General features: G+C 38.4%; 3 protein-coding genes across 6 annotated transcripts; 1 reads left to right on the top strand and 2 right to left on the bottom strand.

The window, feature by feature from the left end:
- Positions 1 to 1,750: 1,750 nt before the first annotated feature.
- On the bottom strand, positions 1,751 to 9,797 carry LOC116697933 (uncharacterized). Of its 2 annotated transcripts, XM_032529570.1 has the most exons (11): positions 9,671 to 9,788; positions 9,466 to 9,516; positions 8,015 to 8,305; positions 6,470 to 6,733; positions 5,876 to 5,983; positions 5,538 to 5,591; positions 4,559 to 4,660; positions 4,364 to 4,402; positions 4,221 to 4,274; positions 3,610 to 3,837; positions 1,751 to 3,191 (listed from the first exon to the last, which is right to left on the bottom strand). In XM_032529570.1, exons 1-11 carry the CDS (start codon positions 9,780 to 9,782, stop codon positions 2,623 to 2,625), a joined length of 1,872 nt encoding a protein of 623 aa, XP_032385461.1. In that variant the 5' UTR covers positions 9,783 to 9,788; the 3' UTR covers positions 1,751 to 2,622. The 2 variants fall into 2 exon arrangements, with proteins under 2 accessions (XP_032385461.1, XP_032385462.1); XM_032529571.1 differs by lacking the exon at positions 9,466 to 9,516 and having other exon boundaries at positions 9,671 to 9,797.
- A 2,496-nt stretch (positions 9,798 to 12,293) lies between these two features.
- On the bottom strand, positions 12,294 to 16,421 carry LOC116698396 (kelch-like protein 6). The gene is made up of 4 exons (XM_032530324.1): positions 15,902 to 16,421; positions 15,653 to 15,818; positions 13,117 to 13,565; positions 12,294 to 12,300 (listed from the first exon to the last, which is right to left on the bottom strand). The coding sequence occupies exons 1-4, from the start codon at positions 16,156 to 16,158 to the stop codon at positions 12,294 to 12,296; spliced, it is 879 nt and encodes a 292-aa protein (XP_032386215.1). The 5' UTR covers positions 16,159 to 16,421.
- A 1,409-nt stretch (positions 16,422 to 17,830) lies between these two features.
- LOC116697927 (immunoglobulin superfamily member 3) lies at positions 17,831 to 25,942 on the top strand. 3 transcript variants are annotated; one of them, XM_032529558.1, is made up of 11 exons: positions 17,831 to 17,925; positions 18,652 to 18,728; positions 19,417 to 19,791; positions 19,924 to 20,340; positions 20,462 to 20,866; positions 21,030 to 21,401; positions 22,056 to 22,427; positions 22,551 to 22,943; positions 23,397 to 23,804; positions 24,348 to 24,740; positions 24,859 to 25,942. In XM_032529558.1, coding segments are annotated over exons 1-11 (3,420 nt in total). In that variant the 5' UTR covers positions 17,831 to 17,923; the 3' UTR covers positions 25,065 to 25,942. The 3 variants fall into 3 exon arrangements, with proteins under 3 accessions (XP_032385449.1, XP_032385451.1, XP_032385450.1); XM_032529560.1 differs by lacking the exon at positions 17,831 to 17,925 and adding an exon at positions 18,041 to 18,176; XM_032529559.1 differs by lacking the exon at positions 17,831 to 17,925 and having other exon boundaries at positions 18,407 to 18,728.
- Positions 25,943 to 26,344: the final 402 nt, after the last annotated feature.

The raw sequence follows: 26,344 nt of genomic DNA, 5'->3' as shown, positions 1-26,344 counted from the left end.
TTCCTCAGTGGAGTACAGCCAAGGTCTGTCCTCCTAACTCTGCATAAAATAAATGAGAAGCTATGGGGCTTTTGTCTCTAAACCCAGAGGATATTGTTCGATTTCACGTCAGCCCTCCAGGAGGCAATTTAAACAACCCAGCATGCTAATCAACCTGTTATAAAAGGCAGTTTTGGAGGATGGCCCGTTCTTTTTCTTCCTTCCCTTCTATTGCAACAAGGCCAAAAAAGGCCCTAAACAATCCGAAAGGGAAAAGTGTAATTGGGCTTGTATCTGAAGGTAATTAAACTCCAGTTTAATGTAAGTACGTGGAAACGGAAACAAGTACTTCTACTTTAAGAGGCATTCCCTGGTCAGTTACACTGGCATGACACTGCCAGTGTCACATTTTTTTTCAAAATCCAGGAAAAACTCATAAAAGCCTCTTTGGTGTAACAATCACTCCAGAGAAAAGATGTTGTCCGTTGTTCCACTGGTAGACTCTGAACCAGAATGTGAGGTTCCCTGCTGCAATAAACTATCTGTCTCAGTGGAACCACATTGTGACCCTTGTCGGAGGAGGCAGAGCCCAGATCTCCACAAATAATTCAATACTCCAATATCCCCTTGGTATTCGTTGGGACCACAGAAATATGATAGTGTTCATTCTCTGCTTGTGCCCTGAACCCCCAGGTCAGGTGGTAGCAGATCACAGACTGCCCTGTGACTCAGAGGTTAAACTAATCATGCATGACTTTCTCACATGACCCAACCAGTACCTTAAGAAATCTACACCAGCTTGTCATCCAGCAGTGGGTGAACCTGCTTACATATACATATACATCATAGTGGTTTTGACTGCTGTTTTACTGCGACACCTTTTCATTACATAAATCTTTAACGATGTAGAACGACAACACAATGACCACACACACCTTCACACTGCGTTCATTCAACTCCTCACATGTTGACATCTGCCCTAGAGTATAAAAACATTTTTGCCATAAATTCATGTAAAGCCACATTTGACCATCACATTTTTCTGTCAACAGTGTATTTGTTAAGCTTGCTTCTATGGCTGAGGATGTCCTTCAACTCTCTGTGCAAAGATCTGCACAACCCCCCCCCCCCCAAAACCTCAATTCTACATGTGCCAGTCCTTGATTAGGTAAGAGCTAATAAACACTGTCCTCTACTGGCAGAAACATGCTCTTACAGTTACTTACCAATATCAGCTGACATATTGAGATTTGCTGTGTAAAGTTGTCAAACACACCATCAGTTTATTACATTATGCTTCTATTATTTCATTGCAAGTGTGTTGCATTTAATTTTTAAAATATAATTTCCACCCTGATACAAGGCTTACCCTGTAAATAATTTCCCTGAGATTTCTGCTTCTCAGCTTTCAAGGAATCTGAGCTTTTATTATTACTGTTATTATTTTATTACAACAAAAAGAAGACAATAAAAATGTATTTTACTAATAAGTGCAAACATTTCCAAAACATCTATCATCAGCAAAAACTGCAGCAAAAGATAGAAAAACAAAATGCAATCTAAGTGTAGCATCATGGAAATCACATCATTAATGAACAATCAATATGGACAAATGAGCTCCAAAAATATTTAAATGTTATTACAGCTCCATATAATGGTCATAATGGTCTAAAATCCAGAACTGCACTAAACATCTGTAATTGGAGGTACAAATATTTGACAATAAATCATGTTCTCTGATTTTTGCTTACAGCATCACATTCATTTTTTAGTAATAAATCCAAGGTGATAATTTCATGTTTGTAAGGATTTTACTCTCCTACAACACATAGAATAAGGCGTTTTGATACCGAAAAGGAAGAAAAAAATCAGTTGATTTAACCTCTTCACAGTCACTAGACATCAAACTAATCCATCCATCTTTCTTATGCGTTAGATCCCAGTATGACATCTATAGGATCATTGCTGTTAAATTGATTAGAGTTAAAAACATAACTTCTCATTTAAAATAGCTTGATTCATAATATTAAAATAAACACTGTATATATACACATGTACTTTCATTAGTTGACACATTTTTGTATAATTTAAAAAGAAGAATAAACTATAAAAGTAGACAATAAAAAACATTGAAATTTCCTATGCAGATGTCAGTCCTACACATTACATGAATAATGTTAAGAGGGCCAGGGAAATGTTAAGAGAAAGATACTGGTTATTGACTTTATAAGGCCTTTTATTTGATGTTTAAAAAAAGAAAAAAAAGAAACCGGCAACACAGAGAGAGATACGCCACTTGTCTGCTTTTAACCTCAAAGCTCTTGTCTGCTAATTTCCTAGTTTGTCCATCTTTCCACAGTAACTATTTGTCTGCATTTGGAAAGTCTTAAAATTCCTCCACTCATTTAACTTTACCTTTACGTCTTTGTTGATCTTATTTTCCTTTGCTTTGTACTGTGTTGTATTTACAACTTCACTTTCACTGCCTGCTTCCTTTTTAAAGGCCAACAGCTTCATCTTTCTTTTGTCCTTCTTCATCCTGACTGCGGCTGTCATTGCCCTGCTTTTTTTCTTTTAGGTCACACTTGACCTCATTTTTATCTTCAACAGTTACATCCTTACCTTTATCTGACTGACCCTCATCTAAGTCATGGCGATCTTGTCCTGTTCTTGTTGATCTGGGCCTGCATGTGCAGTGTCTGAAGACTTTTGTAAGGTATCGTTTGTGTTGTCTGCTTCTGTTGGTGTGGTGGAGGTGGCTAAATACAGATCTGGGTCTTCATCTGTATCTTCACGGTCACCTACACTATTCCTTTCATCTTCATCTCCAGAAACCGGTTTGACTTTTTCTTGCTGGTTGCTTTCTATTTTCTGTGTTTCATCCTGTAACAAGTTTAAATCATGCTCATGTAACAATGTTTTTGAACCATTGTGTTCAGAAACGGTGGACGGCTGTTTGTCCTCAATAGGGTCATCCAAATCTTTTCTTTCCTCTTCCACTGATGAGTCAGATTCTCCTCCATTTTTATCTGAAATTTCTCCAGTGACCTGATCTGAGTTGGCGTCTTCTTGGTGTTCACCAGTGGCGTCCTTTGGTGCTATATTTAGACAGCTTACGGTCAAATGAGAATGTGGCTGAGTGGCAGAAGTAGTTTCAGCACTGGCAGGAGCAGACTGTTTTTTCTTGTCCTCATCTGCCTCTTTCTTTGGCTCTGAAACCAATAGTAAAATGATAACAAAGTCCCCCTGACTGTCACAAGGCAAACAGTGTTCAGAAGCAGCCTTGGTTTTAAAATCAATCAGTCTTACTTCATGGAGGTTAAAATAAATTACCTGTACCGAAGTGTCATTATTAAAAGTTGATCACTGGCTGAAAGCAATCTTTCTTCAATGAGAAAGTTAATGCTGTAATGTTTTTTGTTATCTCACAGGATCATTGTAAAGCATAAGCAATCAATTAATAAAACTGCTGCTGTATCTTTTGTCTCATCCAGTGTTGCTGTACACTTAAATAGAGACTACTCACAAAATACTGTACTGGAAAAAAGTTTAGAGTGATAAGAGTGTTTTCCCCCTGTGACTATTCAGAATGGAGCTCAGATAGAGTAGGAGCAATGGAATATTCCTTACCTAAGTCGTACGACACACCACCTGGGTCTGGTTCATTTGCCTTCTCACAGTCTGAGAGGTCGCATAGTGTGACTATATCCTCTGCATGGTCTCTGAGCTGGCCGGACTCTGCATCATCTTTGTCACTGCAAGCACAATTATTCAGATCCAGAGCAAAAGGGGGCTCACCACGTGGAAAGGAAGGAGGAGACACAGTTTTCTTATGCTGGTCAATGTTCTTCATTGAACCTGAAACACAAAAAGAAAATTAAAGAAAAGAATTCCTTCAGACCCCACGGAAGCAGTTTGAGGGTAAAAGAAACCAGTAAAGAGCAATGTGTGATGGTAATAACAACAAGTACTAAAGCAATACATCTATTAATAAACTGACCAACAGAAAATAAATCAACATTAATTCTAAATCACTTATAAAGCAAAAATGACAAACATTGTCAAATGTCAGGACTTTTGGACTGTTGGTCTCTAAACAAGCTAGAATATTGGGAGATGTCAACTAGGGGTGTGGGAACATTTAACTATCTTTGAATTGTTATAGATAAAAATGAAAATAAGAATAAGAATTAGTTGCAGCTGTTAGCTAACAATGCTTTCTGTTAACTAACAAAAAGTACCTGTCTGTCCATCACTGATTTGCTCAAAATTCTTTCTTCTCTCTTTGACGAGCCCTGGAAAAAGTAAACAGCACCCACATTTATTTGTAGCACTCTTTCTATTATGTGTAAGTTATAATAAATGACATGTTTGTAAATATAACCTTTTTGTGGCATCCCATCTTGTTTATCCATATATTGTTCTGTTAAAAAAAAAATGCTTCCACAGTTATGTCCACAGTGTCTATGTATGTAATGTATGAATAATATTATTAAAACAGGTTCATACAACATGCCAAATCAGAATGTATGGATTAGCAGTCTACAGTGTTAGGGTCATTAGGCCTTATTCCTATTACCTGCTGGGGCCAAATTGCGAAGTGGCTGCTTAGAGGGAATTGTGGATGTTCTATGAAGAAGAGGATTATTTTCATCACCCTGAGCTTTCATCTTATCTGAACCTGAAACAGATTGAAATATAAAATATGATGTAACTCACCTGAAAGAAAAAAAAAACAAGATCAAATGACTTACTAGACGATATGACCTTAGTAAAACCCATCCACTAAAGATCAGTGTGTGATGCTAACAAGCTGACCAACTTTCAAATCAAAATGGACCACAGAATGCATCAATACCCATCATTATGCATAATCAATATAGCAAACAAAAAGAGAGTTAATAGTAGTTAAATGTAAATGTAAATGTGCTGTATTTATATAGCGCTTTTCCAGTCTTAACAACTGCTCAAAGCGCTTTTACATCTACAGGATGTAGTTCAATCCGTCATCCAGATTTCAATTTCCTTTGGTAGTAATAGTAGTTTGTTAAGTAGTTTATGAGGGAAGGAACAATTACTTAATCAGTTCTGATTTGCACCCTGTACATTGTCAAAAGGGTTTCTAATATTGTAGGGTGAAAAGGTTTCCCTGCAAAAAATCTGTAAAATGTATCCTACAATTTGTATTTTTGATGCAGATCTGGATCCAGACGCAAATCATTAAACATTTATTTAATCTATTTAATTTAAAGGATTACAATCTTTTGCATTTTCTTTGCTTTCCCGTGTTGTACATTATCAAAAGCATCTATGCACGAAACACGAAAAATGCCCAAATGCTCAACAATTTGAGCCAAAATAACAGATTACTTTTCCCGGAGTAGCATTTGTGTTCACTGCTTGTTCTCTCATCTGAGTTTTAGAATAGTCGATCAGTTGGCCTCGGCCATCGCTGGCGTGGAAGCACTATTTTGATCATCTATTTTGCTAATCTATTAATTGTCATTTATTAAGAAATGAAAAACATTACTGGTTCAATTATAAATACAGCATCTTACCTTCTGTTTTACAGGGGGGTGACTGTTTTTCCAAATCAGCTGTTGCAAAACATGCTGGTAACCAGAGCAAGAGGAGAGAAAAACAAAGAAGGAAACAATATTATTTACTTTCTTACATTGTGAAGATTAAAGTCCATAAAAACAGCTGCTTGTGTTTTTAACACTGCATATACTGTAAATAGATATTCATACAAACTGTTAGTAGTTGAAGGACTTTTCTCTAACTGACTAAGAACCTTGCCCCATTACTTATTATTACATTTAGTCACCTGTTACCCATAGCTCTAAATACATGGGCATCAGCTAGCAGTCCTTAGTTGCTAAATTATAATCTTTACCTTTATGTTGTACTTTGCAGAAACATATGCCCAAAACCATGACGATTAGCACAATTAGAAAGACGATGCCAATGATGCTGGCAATCACTGCTACAGATAAACTTTGGTCTGCACAGAAACACAAAAGTCAAACAACAACTTTTTATTAAATTCATTACTAAAACAACATTCATGTAGTGCTGTAACACTGGACATTAGTCTAGATATTGAACATAAACTCTGCCATCTCTCCTAAAACTATTATTACTATTATTACATTTAAAGTTTTTTTTAAAAAGGATCTTTTACTGCATATGTTCCCTTATTATTATTACTGATTATGTAAAGGAAACACTGCACAAATCATTTGCCGTTTTTCTTCTCTCTTTTTTTGTCACCACTGGTGAGAAATAAAGCTCAGCTGACTGAAAGATCAAAGTCACTTTTTCAAATGATCATTATCAATGCAACAGTGCAGGTATTGTTTTGGTTACTTTATAAGAATATCCTTTGTAAATTAGCTTATAAAAGCACATTTACATGCAACGGCAAATTTCACAACATGAACAATAAATATACAGTACAGCTGACGCCAAAGTATTAGTGCATCTTTACCTGGGTAGCAATCCTTTGCAGCGAATGTAGCTGTTTCATTACTTAGAGGGTTGCTCACACTGCAACTATGTACACCATCATCGTGTTCCTTCCCCAGAGATATTGTAAGCTCTGGGCCAGGCTGCACTCCCCCATGTGTTCTCCACTCAAACTTCATTAAAGACTGAGGTTGTCTGGGCTCTGCCGAGCACACCAACCGTCCAGATTTGTTAGAGCTGCTGCCGTCGCTCATGTCACACGATATGGTAGGCTTGGCAACCTTGTCTTAATGAATACATCAATGAAGAGATAAATGAATACATACCCACATGAAGGATTCTATTATGTAATCTTTTGTTTATATAAGAACCCAATTTCAAACATGGTTAAACAATTATAACATAACATAGTATAACATTGTAATTAATTCTAATTTGCAAGTCTTCACTGTTATAAATAAGTTAAGTAGTTATAGGTAACTATAACTACTTAGTTTAAGGTCAGGGAAACATCATGGGCATGATATTCACTTAACATTACAGTATGGTTAGGGCAAAAGTAAAACACTAAAGAAAGATTAAGACTGACTACTGGAGTAGGACATGAATGACTACTTCTTGACACGGTGCTTCCTACTTTGGCACTGAATGTGAATGCCTTCAGCTGTTTGGACAAACAACCAATATTTTCTGGGGAGCAAAGTCTCTCAACTGATACCAAGGTCAAAAAGCAAAGCAAAGATACCTAACTATAAAATCCATTTTTATAGGTGACATATTAGGAGATAATATTGGTTTTGATATTCGGATCTCCTCATTACACTGATGGGTGTGGCCGAGCCGTCCCGGCTGAATGTCTCTAATAACGCGTGTACGTACATGTGTGAGTGCTCTGTTGGGCTTCCACGCTGACAAGAATGCAACAACATGCACTTGCAGTTGTTTATTGATAATGCTTCTCTGTTTGCACGCACAATTTATGTTTAAGAAAAACTGCAAATACTAAGACTATGCCTTTTTCAAACACAAATGCAATTCAACAATTAAAAACTACACACACTATAAAGTGATATAAATTGAAATTTAAAATATATATATATATATAAAAAAATATATACATATATATATGTAGGTTAGTCCACAGGTCACAAGTCTTTTAGCAGCTTCCTCTTTTCCACTCAACTATAATGGTGCAACTGTTAAAGTAACCGAGCAACAGTTGTATGCAGTTGTAAGTGTTTCCCACTGCAGGCATGGAACTCCAACAATAAAAAGTTGTCTGATCAGTGTCAAAAAGAAATTAAACTAAATCCATTGTGATGCAAAGTTATAAAACAATAAAACAGGAAAAGATCCAATATGTCTCACTTGTAGTGGCAACTTCGACTAAGCAACAGGATTGTCTTTATTGCCGGTTGTATATTTTCATTGTGTGTTTGGGATTTATTTTAAAGTCATTTAAGGGCATGGCGTTGCTATAGAAAGACATCAACTTCCAGCAACAGAATGCAGGCACTGATTAACTGCATATAACTACTTTGTTAAAAAACATTTAAAAAATACTTACCTATGACCTCCAATTTATAAATTGAACTATGTAATTCTTTGTTTACTTCTGTTTCCAATTCATAGTCTCCACTGTCTTCAAATCTGAGTTCAGTGATGCTGAGTTCTGCAGAGACCCAATAAAGAGTGATCCTGTTTTCATACGGGGTGTACACAAGTTGCTCAATGCCATTAAACTCCACCACTTTGTTGCCATTATGTTTCCACAGAATCCCATCAGGCTGTCCAGCGATGTCTGGCTTTAAGAAGAACTCCTGCCCCTTGAGTGCATATTTTGGAGACTGTCCAGCAACTAGACACAGAGGACAGACACTTAAAGAAACATGTCTGTCAAGGTTGTCAGTCATCCAGGTCATGACATTTCTCTGTGAAAAGCAAAGGCAAGAGGACTTTCTAGAAATTCTTGTTTTCAACAATTTCTAGCAAGTCAAGTTGCATTAGCTTATCACAGAGAACATATAGAAACTTGCAGTATTATGTGTTAAAGTACATCCCTAACTTTGAAGGGTATGATGACAACTCAATAGCACTTAGTTGCCAATTTTTAGGTACACCTTTTCAACCGAATAGAATCCAATACAAATTGCAAGAAACTTCTGGCTGGGGTTAGTGATGAGGCTGAGTATGGGTTAAGTAAGGGAAAACAGACTCTGACCCAACATTGGAAACAGACAAAATCAGCTGTCTGTGAAAAACAGCATCGACAGGGAAGGAGTCAAATTCATTAACTAGGAGTCAGTGGACAGCTGGAGAAAGACCTGGGAGGAAATTCCCATCCAACGCCTGAGATTGACTGGCTACAATCTGCCACCATGTAACACCAATTCATCACTAAAACTTTAATTTAATAACGAAAACTGAGCCATCTCCATGTAAGCTGATCAAACTCCATCTACTGATGAAAACCATGGGATGCAGAACTCCAGTAACAGACCAGAAATGAAGATTATTTTGTCAAACCTTTACATATAATCTAGTCCAGGTATACACAAACTACAGACTAAACAAAACAGCACTTGACACCTCTCTGACATGATGTCAACAAAAATGATGTCAGCTCACCGTAATAGGTTTAACTACAGGCGTAAAATCAATATAAAATAATGTGCATACATAGTTATAACAACGATTTTAAAAAACAAAACATTATCATGTGTGTTTATGGATATTGCCTATTCAGAAATAATGCCATATTCCTATTAAGCTAAATTAAACTGTTTTTTTTATTATTTTTTTAAACCAAACCATTCAAAAACATTAGGTAAATACTAATTCATACCACAGACAGTTGATATTACCTGCCGTAAGATATTGTGAACTCCTCAACTTTAGACAAATCATTAACTTGTCTCTGAAACTTGTTCTGCATGGAGGTGTGCACTGCCGTTTTCATGTCGACACAAAAGTGCAAATCTTAATAAAATCACAATGATAATCCACAGACAAACTTACCAAGGCACAAGGAAAATATGAAATAGACCAGGAAATAACGACGAGCCATTTCTGGAAAAGAGATACGCCGTTTACTTTGTCGCATGTGTTGCAGGGATAAACAGACTGTCTTTCTTAATGATATAGTAAGTTGAAAAGTTCATGGCTTGTTATTTTTCCTCGAACAATTTGGTTCAGGATTAAAACAAAATGTAGTTGGTAGTACCTGCGCAGGTAATCCAAAGGTCGTTTAAGGTGCAGGCTGGCAAAAAAAAAAAGGTGTACGCACGCAATACCTGATTTAGATCATGCTGGTGAATGATATGTTCGCGTTCCATGTGGACACTAAAAGACACCGTACCTGAGAAAGCGCGCATGCGCAGTAGGTTTCAAATCCTGGACAATGGACAATCTGATTTGTTTTAGATTAAGATATGTCTTCATATAGCTATTTAAGACGTACTGTTTGTTTGAATAACTCAAAACTCTGAGTTATATTGATCACAAGAGAGCAGTGTTCACAGGTAGATAGACAGAACCAGGTGTGTGTGTGTGCGTGTACAATGTATAGTGCTCAAACGCGGTGCTCTGGTTTGTTATTAAAATATGCACACCTATTTAATCCAAATATTCTAATAGCAACGTTTCTTTGCTCAGCATGTATTTGCAATCATGCTAACTGTAAAAGCCATTAACAGTGTATTTCTTGGTATACCAATTAATCTGTTATCACAGGGGGAAAAGGAGGGGTTCGGCAGTATTTTTTAATTTCAAAAATTTAAAATCCTGAGTCATAAACTTTATACGTTAAAGGTGGAAAAAACAAAGGCTAAAATTTCCAATTTAAAAGTGGAAAAAAATTTTGGCAAAAAATTACTTTAAATGCTTTAAAAATTTAAATCATCTCCATTTTCATCACTTCCTCACTTTTTCTCAACAAAAAATGTCCTTTTTGGCTAAAGTGGTGTAAAGGAAACCTGAAGCAGTGTTTTTTTGTATGGTGAAAGGAAACTTCATGAGGGGGGTTCCCGCCGGGGGGGACACCCCAAGGTAAAAAAAAACTCTTCTGTCAACACCCCTTCCCAAAGTCCCCCACCAAACGGGGGGAAGATTGGTTTTTTTATCTCGTCCCCCAGTGATGAAAAAGGGTTTTGGGGTTTTACGGGAAAAGTAGGCGCGGTCGCCCTCCCCCCCAGACGGGTAAAAGGGCCCCAGGGGGTTGACAGAGGTGAGTAGCAGAAACTGGGCATGCAGGCCCCACCGGGGAAAAAAGCAAATAAATCATAAAAAATTGTAAATAAACCCAGACTAGAGGATCACATACTTCAAAAAAATATATGTTTTATTTTTTTTTTTTTTTAGTTGCTTTTTTTGGGGAAATTTTTTCAGATGTGCCATTTTAATGCTAGCAATCTTTACTTAAGATTGGTGTTTTTTTTTTTTTACCACTACTTTTTCCAAACTTTGGGGGCCCTTGGGGGAATGAAACAGTGAAAAACTTTTTTTTAGGACAACAATAAAAAACCATATTTCAAATTCAAAGCAAAAAAATTACAGTGGTGGGGAAAATTTAGATTTTTATTTAAAAAAGTGATACTTTTAAAATGAGATTTAACTCCTTTACAAAAAAAATCATTGAAAAGTAATTTGGTAAAAGATACTTATAATAAAAAATTTTTTAAAACATAAAAATGTCCCCTGTGAATTTTAAAAATTGGGGTTTTATTGGTTTATTAAAATTTTTGGGTAATTTCATAATTACTTAATAACATCACATTTACTTTTTAAAAGAAAAGGTTTTGGTCTGTTGTATGTAAAAATTTAATCTGTGAATTTGGCCAAATTTTAAGGTTTTAAAATAAATGGGAGAAAGAGTAAAATTTTTCCTTATTGGGGAAAAAACGTTAAAGATGCAGTAAAAATAATTTGAAAAGGGTCAAAATACCCAGTTTTGGCCCCCCAAGCCCCCATCCCAACTTACCAACTACATAGATGCAGTTCTTGAATGTGACAGCATTAGTGCATTTGGGGGTTTCGAGGGAATGGGGCCCGTGTTCCAGCGTCTGCCCGGGTTTCCCCAGACTAAAACCTTCATTTGCCAACTTTCCTTTGGGCCCCCCCAATACATAAAATCCTTTTGGCAAAGTTTGCAGCAGCAAAGGAGCTCACACCACTGAAAGAGGGTGTCCCCTAAAAAAAAACACCCAAAAAGGGCCTTTAATAGGGAGGAGTACCCCCAAAACCCGGGCATAAAAGAAAATTTTTGGGGGGTTTAGGGAGGATTTTTTTAAAAGCAGTAAAATTTAATGGAGCCCAAAGTTTTTAAACACCTACAGTAAAAATGGTGTGAACCGGAATAAATTGTGAACATTTTAAATTTAAATAAAAAAAAATTCAACTTAAAAATTTAAATGAAATTTTGGGAGCACCCCGGGACATGACTTTTTTGTAGGGTTACCTGTCCCCAGCGATTGTGAAGGGGATCATAGGGGGGGGGGGCCCATATCGGGGTCTCGGGATTCCCAAATAAAAACCCCGCCCCGTACGTACATTTTCCCCCTTAAACCTCCCCTATTGTGTCTCCAGCGCCCATTTGTAGGGTTCGATCGGATAATTGTCCAGGGAAACCATTATACTTCCAAAATCTGCTGGGTCTTTTTACCTCCTGAAAACAATAGGGCTTTCAAAAAAAACGTAAACCCTGCTGAGATACTTTTATCCCCCCCCCCCGCAGTTTTGTGTCACTAAATCGTTAGAAAGGGAAGGGTTTTTTAAAAAAACCCCAGATTGATCTCTGAAACTTCCCCGTGGGGGGTTTTGAACATTTAAAAAGTAACCATAGCCGGGGGTCATTTCCTGATTTGGAAACCCAAAAACCCAAACAAGAAAAAGAAAGAGGAGGTCATTTGTCCTTTTGGTTTTTTTCCCGATTTTTACAGGGGGTTTTGTTTGATTACAAAAACTTATATTTAAAAAAAAAAAAAAAAAGAAACTTGCCCTTTAAAAACCTGTTACATGAGAAGTGAAGAAAAATAAAAGGGAAAAAAAAAAAACCCAATAATTTGGCAAAAAAAATAATCGGGAAAGACGGGAAAAACTTTAACTTTCCCCTCCCACGGTAGGGTATTTTTGGGAAAACCCCATTGCGAAAACCAAACCTTTCTATAAAAACCTAAATACTTTTTTCCCTCTCCCCCAGAAATGTACGTTCTTGCGGAAGGGGAGCAGAAAAACCCAAACCCATTTCCGGTTTTGGGTTTCTCCCCACTCGTGTTTGGGCAGGGGGCAACCTCCGGGCCTGCTGCGTTTTGGGGGGGGTCCCAAAACAGGGGGCAGGGGAAATTAAGCGTTCATTTTTTGGTCCCAGCCCCCAATGTTTAAAAAAAACCCTCTGATTGAAATCCCCGCCCCAGGGGGTTTTGGTTTGTTAAAGGGGACCCCCCTTTAAAAACCCCGGTTAAATAAAATTTTTAAACGATAAAACAAGAAATACAGCTTTATTTTTCACAAATGTTTGGGTTTTTATTATTATTTAATCAATGGGTTTTTTAAAAATAGGGAAAACCCCTTTTAGATTTTTTTTCCAAATGGTGGCCCCAAAGTGTGTTTCCCAAAAAAAAAATCTTTTTTTTGTTAAAAAAATTTAAAATTGTGGTTTTTCCTTTTACTGACCCCACTCCCAGAAAAGGGGATAGATGGGGGCCCCTTCTTGGAGAAAAGGGAAAAAGCCATCCCAGGGGCAAATCAACCCATTGATTCACTTTTCTAAAAAGATGCAGGCCCAACAATGGCAGTCGCACATGTGAGAGCAACCTGGCTAGTGAAGGATAGTGTTCATCTTGCCGGGCTCTCACCCAGCGCATGAGAGCTTCAAAAACACACTCCTCACACTTCACATCAAGATCGTCCCTCTGAAGGACAGCCTCCAGAGACTCTGCCGGCAGGTCCAGGAAGTCCGGCTGCTGGACTACCTGGGAGAACTTAGTCACAATGTAATCCTGGGCCACGGTCTTCAAGGCCGGCAAGGCATGGTTTTCAGCAAGATTCAGGATCCCAATGCAACTCTCCAGCTGCAGTGACTTGCTCAGGAAGCCAGAACATGCATCCACCACACGCAAGAACTACAACAGACAAGGCCAGTAAAGGCATTATTATCACTTTTCTGTAAGTGCTCATATTATGCTTTTTGACTTTTCCCCTTTCCTTTATAGTGTTATATATTTTTTTTGTACACATTACAGGTTTACAAAGTGAAAAAGCCCAAAGTCCACCAGGAAACGCTGTTCACAAACTGCTCCAAACAGCTCTATTGTAGTCCAGCCTTTATTTCCATGAAGAAAGTGCGTTACTTTGCAACATGTTATAATGCTCGCTTAGCTGCTAGCGTGGCATGCCTTCATACTCTGCTTCTGACTGGCTAGTAGTCCTACAGAAGCTGCAGATTGAAGGGACCACAACAGAGGAAACACCACTGAAGTGTCATTGCTGACACTGTTGAATCACCGGGTAACATTTGGAAGAAGCTAATGCGCATGTGTGACTCCGAACAAAGATTGAATAGAAGTGTGATTCTCACTCTGTAGCTAAAACAGAGAGCTCAACACATAGGGTGAAAAGAGGCGCTGAAGCAATGTGCAGTACAACAAAAATATGGTGATTTTGGAAATTAAACCAAGTAAACCCATTCTGATATAACATCTAAATACAATTATCAACCTGAAAATGTGCATAATATGAGCACTTTAAGATAAAAATTGTGAAAGCTCTGTGGTGTACACAACCAGAATTTCTCAATATTGTCAGTGATAAGCGGATAAAGCTACGTTTCTAAGACTGATAAGCCATGCTAGAATTTCAAAACTAAGCAAAACTAAACTGGACAAGAGGACATTACAAAAAATTACTGTTTTATTGTGTTCTATTTTTACATTTTTCCTTGCAATCTAATAATTTTAGCAATTTTGTGGTTTACTCTGTCCGTTTTTACTAAAAAAGCATTTCTTAGCAATATTTTTTATACATAAATAAAGTCATTTTTATTAAAAACAAATCCTCAAACTGTCCCCTAAATCCTAATCTGTAATTCTAACCTCAATCCTATAATAAATCCTAACCCTAAAACATCCATTTTCTTTCTTTCTTTTATTTTCAAAAAAAACTCAAGTTGTTTGTCACAAAAATAGAAGTATAGGAACACAAACCCCTGCCTCCCCCTTGTCCGGCACAGCTGTGTAGTTAATTTAGGCCTGTATGGAAAACTGATCCTGAGTGTAAACAACTGGGCAACTTTCACTTCCCTCTTTCACTCATTTCTTAATTAATAAGATGTTTGTCAGTAAATGGGGGGAATGGTGTCTAAACAGGACAATTTGAAGATTTTAAACTTAGTTTTACACTGCAGCAGGGTTACAGTGGTGATAAAAATCATCATCAATGTAACAGAACCTCTCTTTCTAAAAGTAAATAAAAATGTTTTTTGCTGCTGTTTCTGTATCATAGAGTCTTCTGCCATGCACCATGTGTCCCAACTGACTAATAATACATCAATCACGCTAAATTAAAATGTTATCAATATCAACTATATTGTATAAAAAGTAAACTGTTGCAGTTGGGATTAAATGCCATGACTCTAATTCCTGGCTGTTCCGTGTTTTTACTTCCAGTGGAGAATCATATGACCATGCATGTGGTCACACTTGTGTAAAAGGAAACTGATGAATGTCCTCTGATAGATCCCTTTCACACCAAACTTGATCGAGTCAAAAATGTGCTTAAATAAAAATGTGTTTCTTTTGTGGTTGATGTTAGAGATCTCATAAAATGCTTGGTTAAGGGTTACGTTTTTGGAGTCAATGATTTATGTAAAAGACATGTTGTTGTGTTTCTGTAAATAACATCAGAGAGTACGGTCTTTTAGAGAACCTGCTCTTTTATGAAAAGCGCAATGGGATAACTGTTGTTGTAATTTGGCGCTATATATATAAAATAAAATTGAAATTGAATTGAACATGAAATTAAAAATCTGCTTCTTTGACAATTACAATTCGCATTCTGTTGAACTTTTTTATCTTTACTTTACAAATGTGATTGCTGCTGATAAAGGGCTCAATATTTACAAAGAAACGCTCTGTGTGACAGGTGAGTGATATGCAAAGTAAGCAAATTGAGTGTCTTCTTTAAGTTTTATGGTAAGTAATTGCTATTTTACCTGAAATTGACTGGCAGCCTCTAGTATTCTCTGGACATTTGAGTGGGTTAGGAGGGCACGGCTGGTGTAGGTATACTCCAGGAGAGACTGCATCGTCCCACTGTCCAACCCATTTATTTTCACACGCTCCTCATTACTCTCCTTCAGACCACTGCAAAACATGGCCCTACACAGAAAAGAAAACAAAAACATTCAGCACAATCAGCAGTGTCAATACATTGGAGTTAGACAATACTGGATTTGTTTTACCTGAAGTATTGACTGGCAGCAGCGAGTATGGCTCTATGGCAAAGGAAGTCATGTCCCTGAACACACAGAACCACATCAGTCAGTTCTTTGTTTACTCGTAGGGTCTCCATCCCTCTCTGCAGCTCCATAGGCAGACCTCCATCTTCCCAACATAACTCACTGGAGCCTGTCAGGCTGTCTTTCTCCTCGTCCGGGTTGGAGTCATCAGCAGAAAGCGGCAAGGGACAGTCTGTAGTCCTCTCCAGTGACTCACTCATCTTTTTCACTAAGCTCTTTAGAAACGCGGAAGAACAGCGTGCAGCTACTTTTGTTGCACCTGCACTAGTAAAACAGACCCCTGTGGTTTAGTTTGCGACAGTTGTGTTGCTTTGAATTGTGGATTTGTTTTTTCCTGTGCTCTTCATACTTCCTATTTCTGTTTTGTGAGGAACATACGTGCAGCAACACTTGTTACTAGACACTTCCTCTTTTTGTGCTGAGTAAATTTCCCCCCTAAATTACCCAATTTTCCTCTTCTCTCAGAAACACAGACGCCAGGCCTTCACCACCAGATGACTCCAAAAAGACAACACCACAAATAACACATAGCATTGTATCAAGTGTCATTAAAGTGTTCAATGTTGAAATCATTTTTAAATGCTGTCTGCTGTTGGGTGTCTACATGTGCTGTCAACATGAGCTCACTTCTTGTTTAGTTGACTGACATCACTCTGTCATTCTTGCATCTAAGTGCTGATCGTGACTGATCACGTTTATGCGAAAATTATAAGGTGGCCTGTTTGATCCCCAAACCGGCAGGATGAATCTGGGTAGGAAAAGTTAAAGAGCAGCTTTTACCCCTCCCTTGTTACCACAAACGAGGTGTCCCTGGGCAAGGCCCCTGGCCCAAAGGGCCCTTAATCCCTCAAAATTTTATTATATTAAATATTTTATATAATATATATATAGCCTAAATAGGTGAAACTTTCCAAGCAAATGCTTGAGAACAGTTGGGAAAAACTGTTTAGATTTTGTTTTTTGCTATCTACAAAAATATATAATCAGTAGCATACTCAAAGTGTTTAAGTAAGTAGTAGTAACATCTTTACCACTATATTGCTTTGTATGACTTACATCACTATATAGTAGACTCATGTTATATAGTTGTTGTTTTTGTATTTTTAAATTATCTGCTATATCCTGGTATTATTTTCCATTTCCATCGTGGATATTAATATATCATATGGTAACAATGGGCCACCTGTCCAGCAAGCACTCAGCAGTCCTTGCATTGAGACGGCTGGTTTGCAAACACCTCCTTTCAAACAGCAGGGAGAGCAGGGTATCTGTTGTTTAAAATGTGCATTTTATATAAAGATTTTGAATGTCACATCTCTAACGTTTATTTAAATCAAATTAATTAAAATAGTTATCTATATGTTTTTCTTGTCTCTTAGCTTGTCTCTTTGTGGTTGTAACATTGTAATTTCCCTTCTGGGATCAACAAAGTATTATCTTATTCCTTCCTACTCTCTCTCTCTCTCTCTCTCTCTCTCTCTCTCTCTCTCTCTCTCTCTCTCTCTCTCTCTCTTTGCTGGACATTGCTGGAAAAATAAAACAACAAAGAGACTATTAAAATTAATAATTTGTAATTTTACTTATTAATATAAGAGTATTCTCCTTGACTATTTGACCCACTTCTGTCCTATACCAAAGAGATGTCCAAACCTTTGATTATCTCCTTTATTCAAATACATCAAATGTTTAAACATTTATTCAGGCAACACAATCAAAGCAAAAGGTTAGGCCATAATGCTAAAATGTGAATATGACAGACACAGTTTTTAGCAGAAATGTATGTCTTCATCTTCTCCACTAAGTGGCACTGTTGCCTCATGTGTCTACAACACCGTCAAACATCAAATCTAAAAGAATCAAAATTTATTTCCTGTTTCACTGTTAGCCAGAATAGGTCAAGCTTGGACACAAGCTATTTCCTAGCAATGCGATTCAACCGCAGGCCTTTTATCTCGACACTAGTGTATGTAATTGTAACAAGGTTTGATCAGATTGTTACATTTTTAATTGTAAAAATTACAATGAATTGTCGAGCTCTGAGAAAAACCGGAAGTTACACATATTTTATTTTGGAATAAAACATAAGCACATGGTTTGTGTAGGTCGTTCTAAAGGCAAAAACTTTTAGACATGGAGAGGTGTGGAACTTTGAGAATGCGGATAGTGCATTACCTGCCTGTAATAGAGCATCACGTCACGCCACTTCACATTATTTCAGGTAGGCTGTTTGAGGTCAAATGAGCGCACGTCGCACTTTTTGTTAAAGCTGTAGTTTCTCCCTATTTGATTTTGTAATACATTTAATTATGGCGTCCATTTAAACGATGTAATGTAGCCAATATGCGCCCTAACTAGGACGATGTGTTCCGACCACCTATGTAGGCCATGCTAACCCAAATCACAGCATAGTTATAGATCGGGCGGTACATTACACTCCATCACTTTCACATGCTCATGTTTGACACAAACAGCAAAAATGACAATGGTAATACATTACACATACATAGAACAGTATGCTGCAACCGTGTGTGCAGTATGCAGGACATATGCCAGACTTCCTCTCGGTGTACCTACAGGAAGCATGTGCTAGTGTAATGTCTGTACGCGCACAGACATGCTGTCAAAACAGGGAGAGTGACTAAAAGCTTGGTCGCAACTGCTATGGTGTGAACACTGTGTTACTTCTGAGGCAGGTTTAGGATGAAGTGTTCCCTGCAATCTTGTTTGAGGGCCAATTTGCTCTTTTGCCTGGGACTACTTCTGCACTGTGGTAAGTATTACATTGAATTCAGGCAATTAGGTTAGGCTCATTTAGTTAAACCCTTGTTAAAAAAAGAAGAAGAGGAAATAAAGTCAATTCAAAGTAAGGAGGAAGTTGAGCCAAGAAGAAACTTAGTGTTAAGTGCAATTTAGGTGAAACAGTTTTTCTGTCTGTCATTATGTCCATCTTGAATATACACTACAGTGAGAAATAATAACAACCACTAATACATGGTAAGCTAAATTTATGTGATACATCTAAAATACTGTGTTTTTGGCCACTACTTTGTTTTTTAATGTATTGAATGTAATGCATATACAATGGTTTCTGTGGTTGAATTCAATTATTCATAATTTACTTATGTTAATGCATTTTAAAATAACAATGTAATTGATGTAGACAAACCATGAAGCTGAAAAAGCAGCAATAATTTCCTCTTTTCTTTTGGGTAATATAAATGTCCTGTAAGAGACATGTCCACTATTTGTAGGTATTCGTTTGATACTTACAATGAATACATTCTTCCCACTATATACTGTATGTGCAAAGCAATTTGAAGGCTTTGCTTTACATACCTTGCAATACTAAAATAAAGGTTGGACTCTGGAGTCTAGCACCTTTTATTAAACATGATCAACACTATAGTTGCAATGTTTAACTGACTTCAACATCTGTGTTTTATCTGTGCTTCACACAGGAGAAGCCCGAGTGCACACTGAAGCACAGGCTGGGCCACTGTATCGCGTGGTGGGCTCTCCGCTCTCTATCTCCTGCAATGTGAGTGGCTTTGCCAGTGCTATCTCTAGAAAAGAATTTGAATTCCGTATTAAGAAGCCTGAAAATCCAAAATTTGAGATTAACATCATCAGCACCAATGACCAAGAGTTTGGCTATGCCATATATACACAACGTGTGAGGAGCGGGGGCATTAATTTGAAACATGTGACTCCAAACTCAGTCTTCTTTGAGATACAAAGACTAGAGAAAGTGGATGAAGGGGAGTATGACTGTAGTGTAATCAACCAACAACTTGTTTATGATGGAACCTACAGCGCTAAGACAACAGTGAAAGGTAATCAGTCACTGTTCTACTTTTAAGATTTTAGACTTACTTTTCAATGTAACTGCATCAATGTATTGAAAAGAAATGGCAATTATGTTTGACTTTCATGTCCTTTTCTCTGTTTGTGTTGTGGTGCCATAGTGATTGACAACTCCCTCAGTGTTTCCTCTCCTGCCTCCACCTCACTGAGCTATTATGAGGGTGATGCTCTCACTTTAACATGCCAAGCCTCCAGCAACACCGTCCAGCACACCCATCTGTCTCTTGCCTGGTTTCTCCATAAAGACGGTGAGGACAACGCTCAGCCTATCATTTCTCTGGATAGAGATTTTACACTGATCCCAGGCCCGGGGTTTGAAGAGCGTTACCAAGCTGGACTCATAAGGTTAGATAAAATGGGAGAGGCCATGTACAAGCTAAACATGGCTCAGCTGGAGCTGTCGGACCAAGGCAGGATCTACTGCCAGGCTCAGGAGTGGATCCAAGATCCTGACCACTCCTGGTACAATATCGCACAGAAGGATGCAGAGGAAACTTTCGTAAACGTCAAAGCCAGAGGTTAGAAGCAGCTATCATTTCATTGATTTTTTTCTTCCTTCCTCCTAAGCAGTTGTTGTGGCTTCTGACAGGATGTGTTTCTGTTTTTGTCTCACTGTGTTTCTTTTTTTGTCTCGAGCAGAGGTGGTGCCAGACACATCGTCTCTGGTGGTGAGAATCTCTGCACAGTCGTCAACACTGCAGGAGGGACAGGAGTTGTCGCTGTTCTGTAGTGTAGACGCCCAGAACCTTCAACAAAGGTTCTTCTCCTTAGCCTGGCTCAGGGAAAGTGTTGAGTTGGCCCGCATTGGCCCTACAGGCATTCTGTCTGTGGGGCCCGAGTACAGTGGGCGAGTTAAAGAAGGAGAGCTCCGGGCAGCCCGGATTGGGGACAGAGATTACCATCTCATATTGCAGCCTGTCAGAACCGAGGACCAAGGAGAGTTTTTCTGTAGAGCATGGCATCACGACAGAGGGCAGGATGGTGGCTTTTTACAGGGAGCATCCCAGGACTCCAAGTCCCAGCTGGTCAGCATCTCAGCCACAGGTGAGCCCAAATTGAATGAGACATACAGACACTTACTCAGGGTTTGATTTGCTTACCTGTTTTACTTACCCTGGATTTTAAGTTTTATCTTCTTAATTTTATCTTTTGAAATGGAGGCTCATCTGTCATCTGCTCATCTGTCAGTTGCCTTGTCTCATTACAGAAAGTGGCCTCTCAGTTGAAATGCAAAACTCTGTGAGCATTAACGAAGGTGAAGGGCTGAAGCTCACCTGTAAAGTGCGTGGGGTCAATGGCCAGCTATCTGTCACCTGGCAACGCAAATCAACATCCACATCAATGGCCAAGTTCAACAGTGTCATCAGTCTAAGTCAGGAGGGTGTTCTAGAGAAAGCGGGGGAGTTCATGAGTCGCAAAGTAAAGGCAACACGTCCAGCGACTGACACATTTACTTTAGAGCTTGATAAGGTCAGTCCTTCTGATTCGGGTGTCTACCAGTGTGCTGTGTCTGAATGGAAAATCAATAGCAAGACCAACAGCCAGTCAAAGACTGCTACTGTGACAGTGGCTCCAACAGGTAAGATATTTCTTCATTTGTCTGTGTAGTACAAATTATTCAATACAGTACATATAAATGATGAAATCTGCATATTTACACAGCAGGTTCCTCTTAGCACATATATGGTCTGAGCTCTCTCTAAAAACATTTTCAACAAACTTAGTTGAAACTGCTATTGGAAAACATTGGTCAGTGTTTGCCAATATTTACAATGTTTTTTTCTCTGTCCAATACTTTTGCTGTAGACTGTAATAGATAGAGTAGGGTTGTCTTCCAGTGCTATAGACTTTCAGTTTTGTCAACATGCATCTCTTGAAATGGCACTGAAGTATAGAGTTTGGAGTGCATCACTGCATATGCTTGCATATAACAAATTGATTTTCTCGAAAAAGACAGCTTCTAACTTTTTTTGTCAGACAAGTATGTTGACATAATGAAATACTGTGTGTGTATATATATATATACACTGTAAACATATTTTCTTGTTTTTAACAAGAAAACAATATTGAGAAATGAGTCCAAAGCGGGAAACATTGAGAAAAGAGAGAGAGGAAATGTCATTGACTCGTATGTTTTTTTTTATTTTGAACACTGATCGCACCGTCGTAGTATGCTCACCAACTTCTGCTTTTTTTACTCACCACTGCTAACTATTTTGGATTTGTGTCACAGATTCGTTTGTGAAAGTGCATCTGATAAGTCGCAACAACGTAGTGACTGTGGGAGAAAATGTGCAGTTGATGTGCCGGATCAAAGGGCCACGAATGCCAGTAACACTGACTTGGAGCCTGCAGCGTGATGCCTTAACCCTAGATAACATCCTTACACTGTACTCTGATGGTGCCATCAGCTGGTCCGGAGAACAGCACCGCTACCAGCTGAAAGTAGAAAACAAACAAAATGAAGTCATTTACTATCTGCTCATTAACGGTGCGAGCCATAGGGAGGAAGGAATCTACCAGTGTAGGGTGTCTGTCTTCTTCGAGAATGTACACAAGAAGCTGCCTCCATCCAACCCGTTGGCTGTTTTGGTGCAGAACCCAGGTATTGCTGAAATTTGTAAGGCTGCATGCCATCTTTGAAGCAATTTTTGATGAAAGGTACCCGGTGCATTCTAATTCTCTAAGTTCTAACCATATATGACTTCACTTTTTTTCCCTCTACTAGAGAGCAAACTCCATCTTTCCATCACCCCTGCCTTGATAGGAAATATTAACACTGAGATAGAAATGAAATGCTCAGTTATCTCAGAACCCTCTGCATCCTCTCGCTATGCCATCACCTGGCTGCTCCAGCAACAGGCAGAAAATAAGACCATTGTGAGCTCGGACCAGGATGCCCTAGTAACTTTTGGACCCCAGGTACCGCTGAGCCACAGACAGCGAATCAGCATGAGGCGCACTAAGGGGCCAAGTTTTGAGTTCCGTATTCGTCAGGCTATGATCTCAGACAATGGCTTATACGTATGTGAGGTGGTGGAGTGGCAGCAAGATCCTCATGGTGAATGGTATCACTTCTCACCAGTGTCCAAAACTACTGAGTTAACAGTTATTGAGCCTGGTAAGTTTGTGTTAAATAGCTCACTGAAAATGTCTCCAGAGTTCAGTAAGCAACATGTAGCCCACACAATTGTCATGACCCTAAAAGCTTATTTCTCAACAAGCTTCTTACTATAAGAGATGAGGCCCAACATGAGCATACTATGCTCTGCCAAAGTTCAAACTGTTCAAATTGTGCTTATTTCAAATGAGAGATTTCCATATTTATCTATTTGTCCTTTCCTTTCTCACTGATTTTAAGTAGCAGGGGCTCAGTTGGAAAAATGTGATGTACTGTATTTATGTGCACTTAAGCAGCATTTGAATGACTTAATAGTCCTCCAGAAAAGCCTCTAACTTCTTTTAGATTTAAGAGCTACTTTTAGTGCTAAAATCCTTTGTAGTCTACTTTGACAAAATTCTAAGTTCTTCATTGACAAAGTTTTCTTTTCCCCCACCCATGCTTATTCTCCAGCCAATGACCTGAGTTTAGACAAGAAAGAGCAGCAGTTGACTGTCAAGGAGGGAGATGAGGTGGAGCTCAAGTGTAACATCATCTCAGGTGCATCCAGTTCTTTTTTCTACAATGTTACTTGGCTCTACAATGGACATGATTCTTCCGCTACAAATGCCCTGGTGCAGTTTGACCACACGGGCCTGCTAAGTTATCCAGAGAACCAGGAGCTCAGTGGCCTGCAGGGGCGGCTTCGTCTTTTCAGACCCACTCAGGGCAGCTTCTACCTGGGTATTCAGAGGGCGCATGTTGGTGATGGTGGGACCTACCAGTGCCAGGTGGAACAATACCAGCTGGATCATGAAGGTCACTGGCAACAAAAGGCCTCAGACAGCGCTGGCCCAATCGTGCTGACTGTTAATGTTGCAGGTATGATAACATCATTTAGATCTTGGTGTTTGAAAGAATAGTTTGACATGGCCTGTTTTACTTTCTTACCAAGAGTTAGGCAAAAAGATTGATGCCACTTGATGTGTGAGTAATAATCCCAAAATGTTGCACTATTCCCTTAAAATTTGAAATTTGTAATACATTAATATTACCATTACTATATGATGGTGTGTATATGTGTCTGCATGTGTATATTTGGCTTTGATATACTGTACTGTTCTGGTTCTTAGCAAAATTCAAACCACTTCAAAAGAAAGCTAAAGGTGCTTTAATATGTTTTGCTCTAGTAGAGTTGATGGATTTATACACATTTTGCTATCCCTGCTTCTCTTGCTATATGCCCTATTTGTTCTGCTCTTTTAGTATTACAGAATAATTGTGTTGTGTTTTGGCACTTTGCAAAGCCTAATCTCCCCTTTTTCTCCTTTCCCCAACTTCTTCCCTATTTTAAAGTCCCACTGATTGGTTTGCCATTTCAATAAAGTTAAATCAAATCTCTTTTTTACCTGTTTGCTTTCACAGAAAAAAAACTTTCCATTGTGAAGGAAATAAAGGAGTTGAATGTGAGCAGATCCCAGGATTTCACTATCCCCTGTCATATCAGCAAACAATCCAGCAGTGAATCCAAGTTCCAGGTCACATGGTTTTGGCAGAAAGAGACAGAGACTGAACAACACCCCATATTCACCACTTACCGCAACTCCACCCTACAAGACAGATTTAGGAAGGGTGATCAACTAAGATTTGGCCACCCTTTGCCCAACCTGTTCAGCCTGACAGTCTTGAAACCAAGTCCTGTAGATAGTGGCCTGTATTTCTGTGAGGTAGAAGAGTGGCTTCCATCTCTGTCTCATGGATGGATGAAGGTTGCAGTGGATACGTCAGGATATTTGACTGTTAATGTCTATGCAGAAGGTAAGCATAACTTAATGTGATTAGTAGTAACTCTCAACCCATACCAGTGCTTGAAAATCCTGTTAAATCATGCTTGTGTGTAAGCAAGTAATATGTTTCTTTTTCTTCTTCTTTGCAGGAGATGCTAATGCCGTCTCTGAGACAGAATGCAAGTCGGTTATCTGGATGGGGATTCTGATAGCTACTGCCATCTGCTCACTATTGGTCATATTACTACTGGTGCTGAAGATAGGCAGGAGCAAAGTTACAAGAGGAAAGCAGTCAGGCCAAAGTCTCTGGACAGAGCAACTCCCTCTGAGCACCAAACCCAGTGCAGAGAACTAAATTGGACCAGAAGTGGAGAAGAGAGTTTTATTTTACATATAATAAGCAGTTTTATAATTCAAAAAGTTCTATTGTACATATTTTGTATTCATTTGTATTCAATTTCAATCATTCTTGTTTAAATAAATTTGTTAATAATATTCCATAAAAGTAGTTTAAATGTTTTACTCTGTGCAACTGGGAAACATTTTGCCTATGAATTATTGAAAGTCATTAAACCTTTATTATTAAAAAAAGACCTTTTCATTCTACAGCTTAAAATTCTTTGCATAATCGCCAGCTTCTTACTGCCTGCAATGGAAAGTTGAGCTTGTCAGGAGATCAACTTTGTGGCTTTACACCTACAAAGCAACATGCTCTGAAAGTTATTTTGTAGCACCATACCAGGCAGCTTGATACTATGTCTTTTAATGTGAAGAAGTCAAAGCACTAAGTCTAGTCTAAAGGGAGCAGCTATGCATGACATGTGGTAAGACTGGAAACTTTTCTCTGTAAGTTACACTGCAATGAATCAACCAGGAAGTGCTCTGTGGTTCTTCAAGCATGACTGTGTGGTCATCAAATCTGCTGAGACATGAATGTGATGAGCATTTGGGCAGACATAGTTAGACAGGCAGATTTCATACAATGGAAGTAGAAATCTGCCAATACAATAATTTAGTTTACTTGTTCCTGGATGCACAATTTTACTTACAGATGAGATGTGTGTGCTACGCGTACGTTTGTATGTGTGTGTTTGTGTATGGGTGTGCTTTGAGAAGTCTGCACTAGCTAAATGTGTGACTGTATGACATAACTGTGAAATGTTTTAATTGTTTTGGTTGTACTCAAGCACATTGGATTTGAAATTAAACATTTACTATGAGATGTCTGACATTAGGGTTTTCACATCTATATTGGTTGAACAATGTAGGAATTGTCAAGTTTTTTTTATGTGGTCCCATAATGTAGGACAGTGCAGCAGATAAAAGATCCTAAATACACAGCCATAGCATTTTTAGCATCTTGATTGAGCATGTAAATACCCTCAAATCAGCTGAACATGTCTTTCAATTCTTCGAGACCAGACGGAGCCAGTATACAGGCCAGGCCTGGTAGAGCATCACCAAATGTTCACTATTTCAATGATTATGATTTGATTTTTAATAGTTACATGTTTTCTATTTAATTTCAGTCCCCTAAAATTGGGTGGTGATGCATTAAAAGGTTGAAAGTACCTACATGAATCCATGTTTGATGTAGGTGTAAGCACCTTTAAAGTAAAGATTAAAGTCATCACT

The sequence above is a fragment of the Etheostoma spectabile genome, chromosome 11 (assembly GCF_008692095.1).
Source record: "Etheostoma spectabile isolate EspeVRDwgs_2016 chromosome 11, UIUC_Espe_1.0, whole genome shotgun sequence".
Lineage (NCBI taxonomy): Eukaryota > Metazoa > Chordata > Actinopteri > Perciformes > Percidae > Etheostoma > Etheostoma spectabile.
The sequence above is the reverse complement of the archived record's forward strand: the minus strand, read 5'-3'. Positions and strand labels throughout refer to the sequence as shown.

Coding starts and splice junctions, on each gene's coding strand:
- LOC116698396 (XM_032530324.1), bottom strand. CDS start 16,158: ATGAGTGAGTCACTGGAGAGGACTACAGACTGTCCCTTGCCGCTTTCT. Junction 15,819..15,901: donor GCTGCCAGTCAATACTTCAG/GTAAAACAAATC, acceptor TTTTCTGTGTAG/GGCCATGTTTTGCAGTGGTC. Junction 13,566..15,652: donor AGGCTGCCAGTCAATTTCAG/GTAAAATAGCAA, acceptor TGTCTGTTGTAG/TTCTTGCGTGTGGTGGATGC.
- LOC116697927 (XM_032529558.1), top strand. Junction 20,867..21,029: donor GGTCAGCATCTCAGCCACAG/GTGAGCCCAAAT, acceptor GTCTCATTACAG/AAAGTGGCCTCTCAGTTGAA. Junction 22,428..22,550: donor TGTTTTGGTGCAGAACCCAG/GTATTGCTGAAA, acceptor TCCCTCTACTAG/AGAGCAAACTCCATCTTTCC.
- LOC116697933 (XM_032529570.1), bottom strand. CDS start 9,782: ATGGAACGCGAACATATCATTCACCAGCATGATCTAAATCAGGTATTG. Junction 8,306..9,465: donor CATATTTTCCTTGTGCCTTG/GTAAGTTTGTCT, acceptor CTCTGTGTCTAG/TTGCTGGACAGTCTCCAAAA. Junction 5,592..5,875: donor CTGCAAAGTACAACATAAAG/GTAAAGATTATA, acceptor TCTGGTTACCAG/CATGTTTTGCAACAGCTGAT.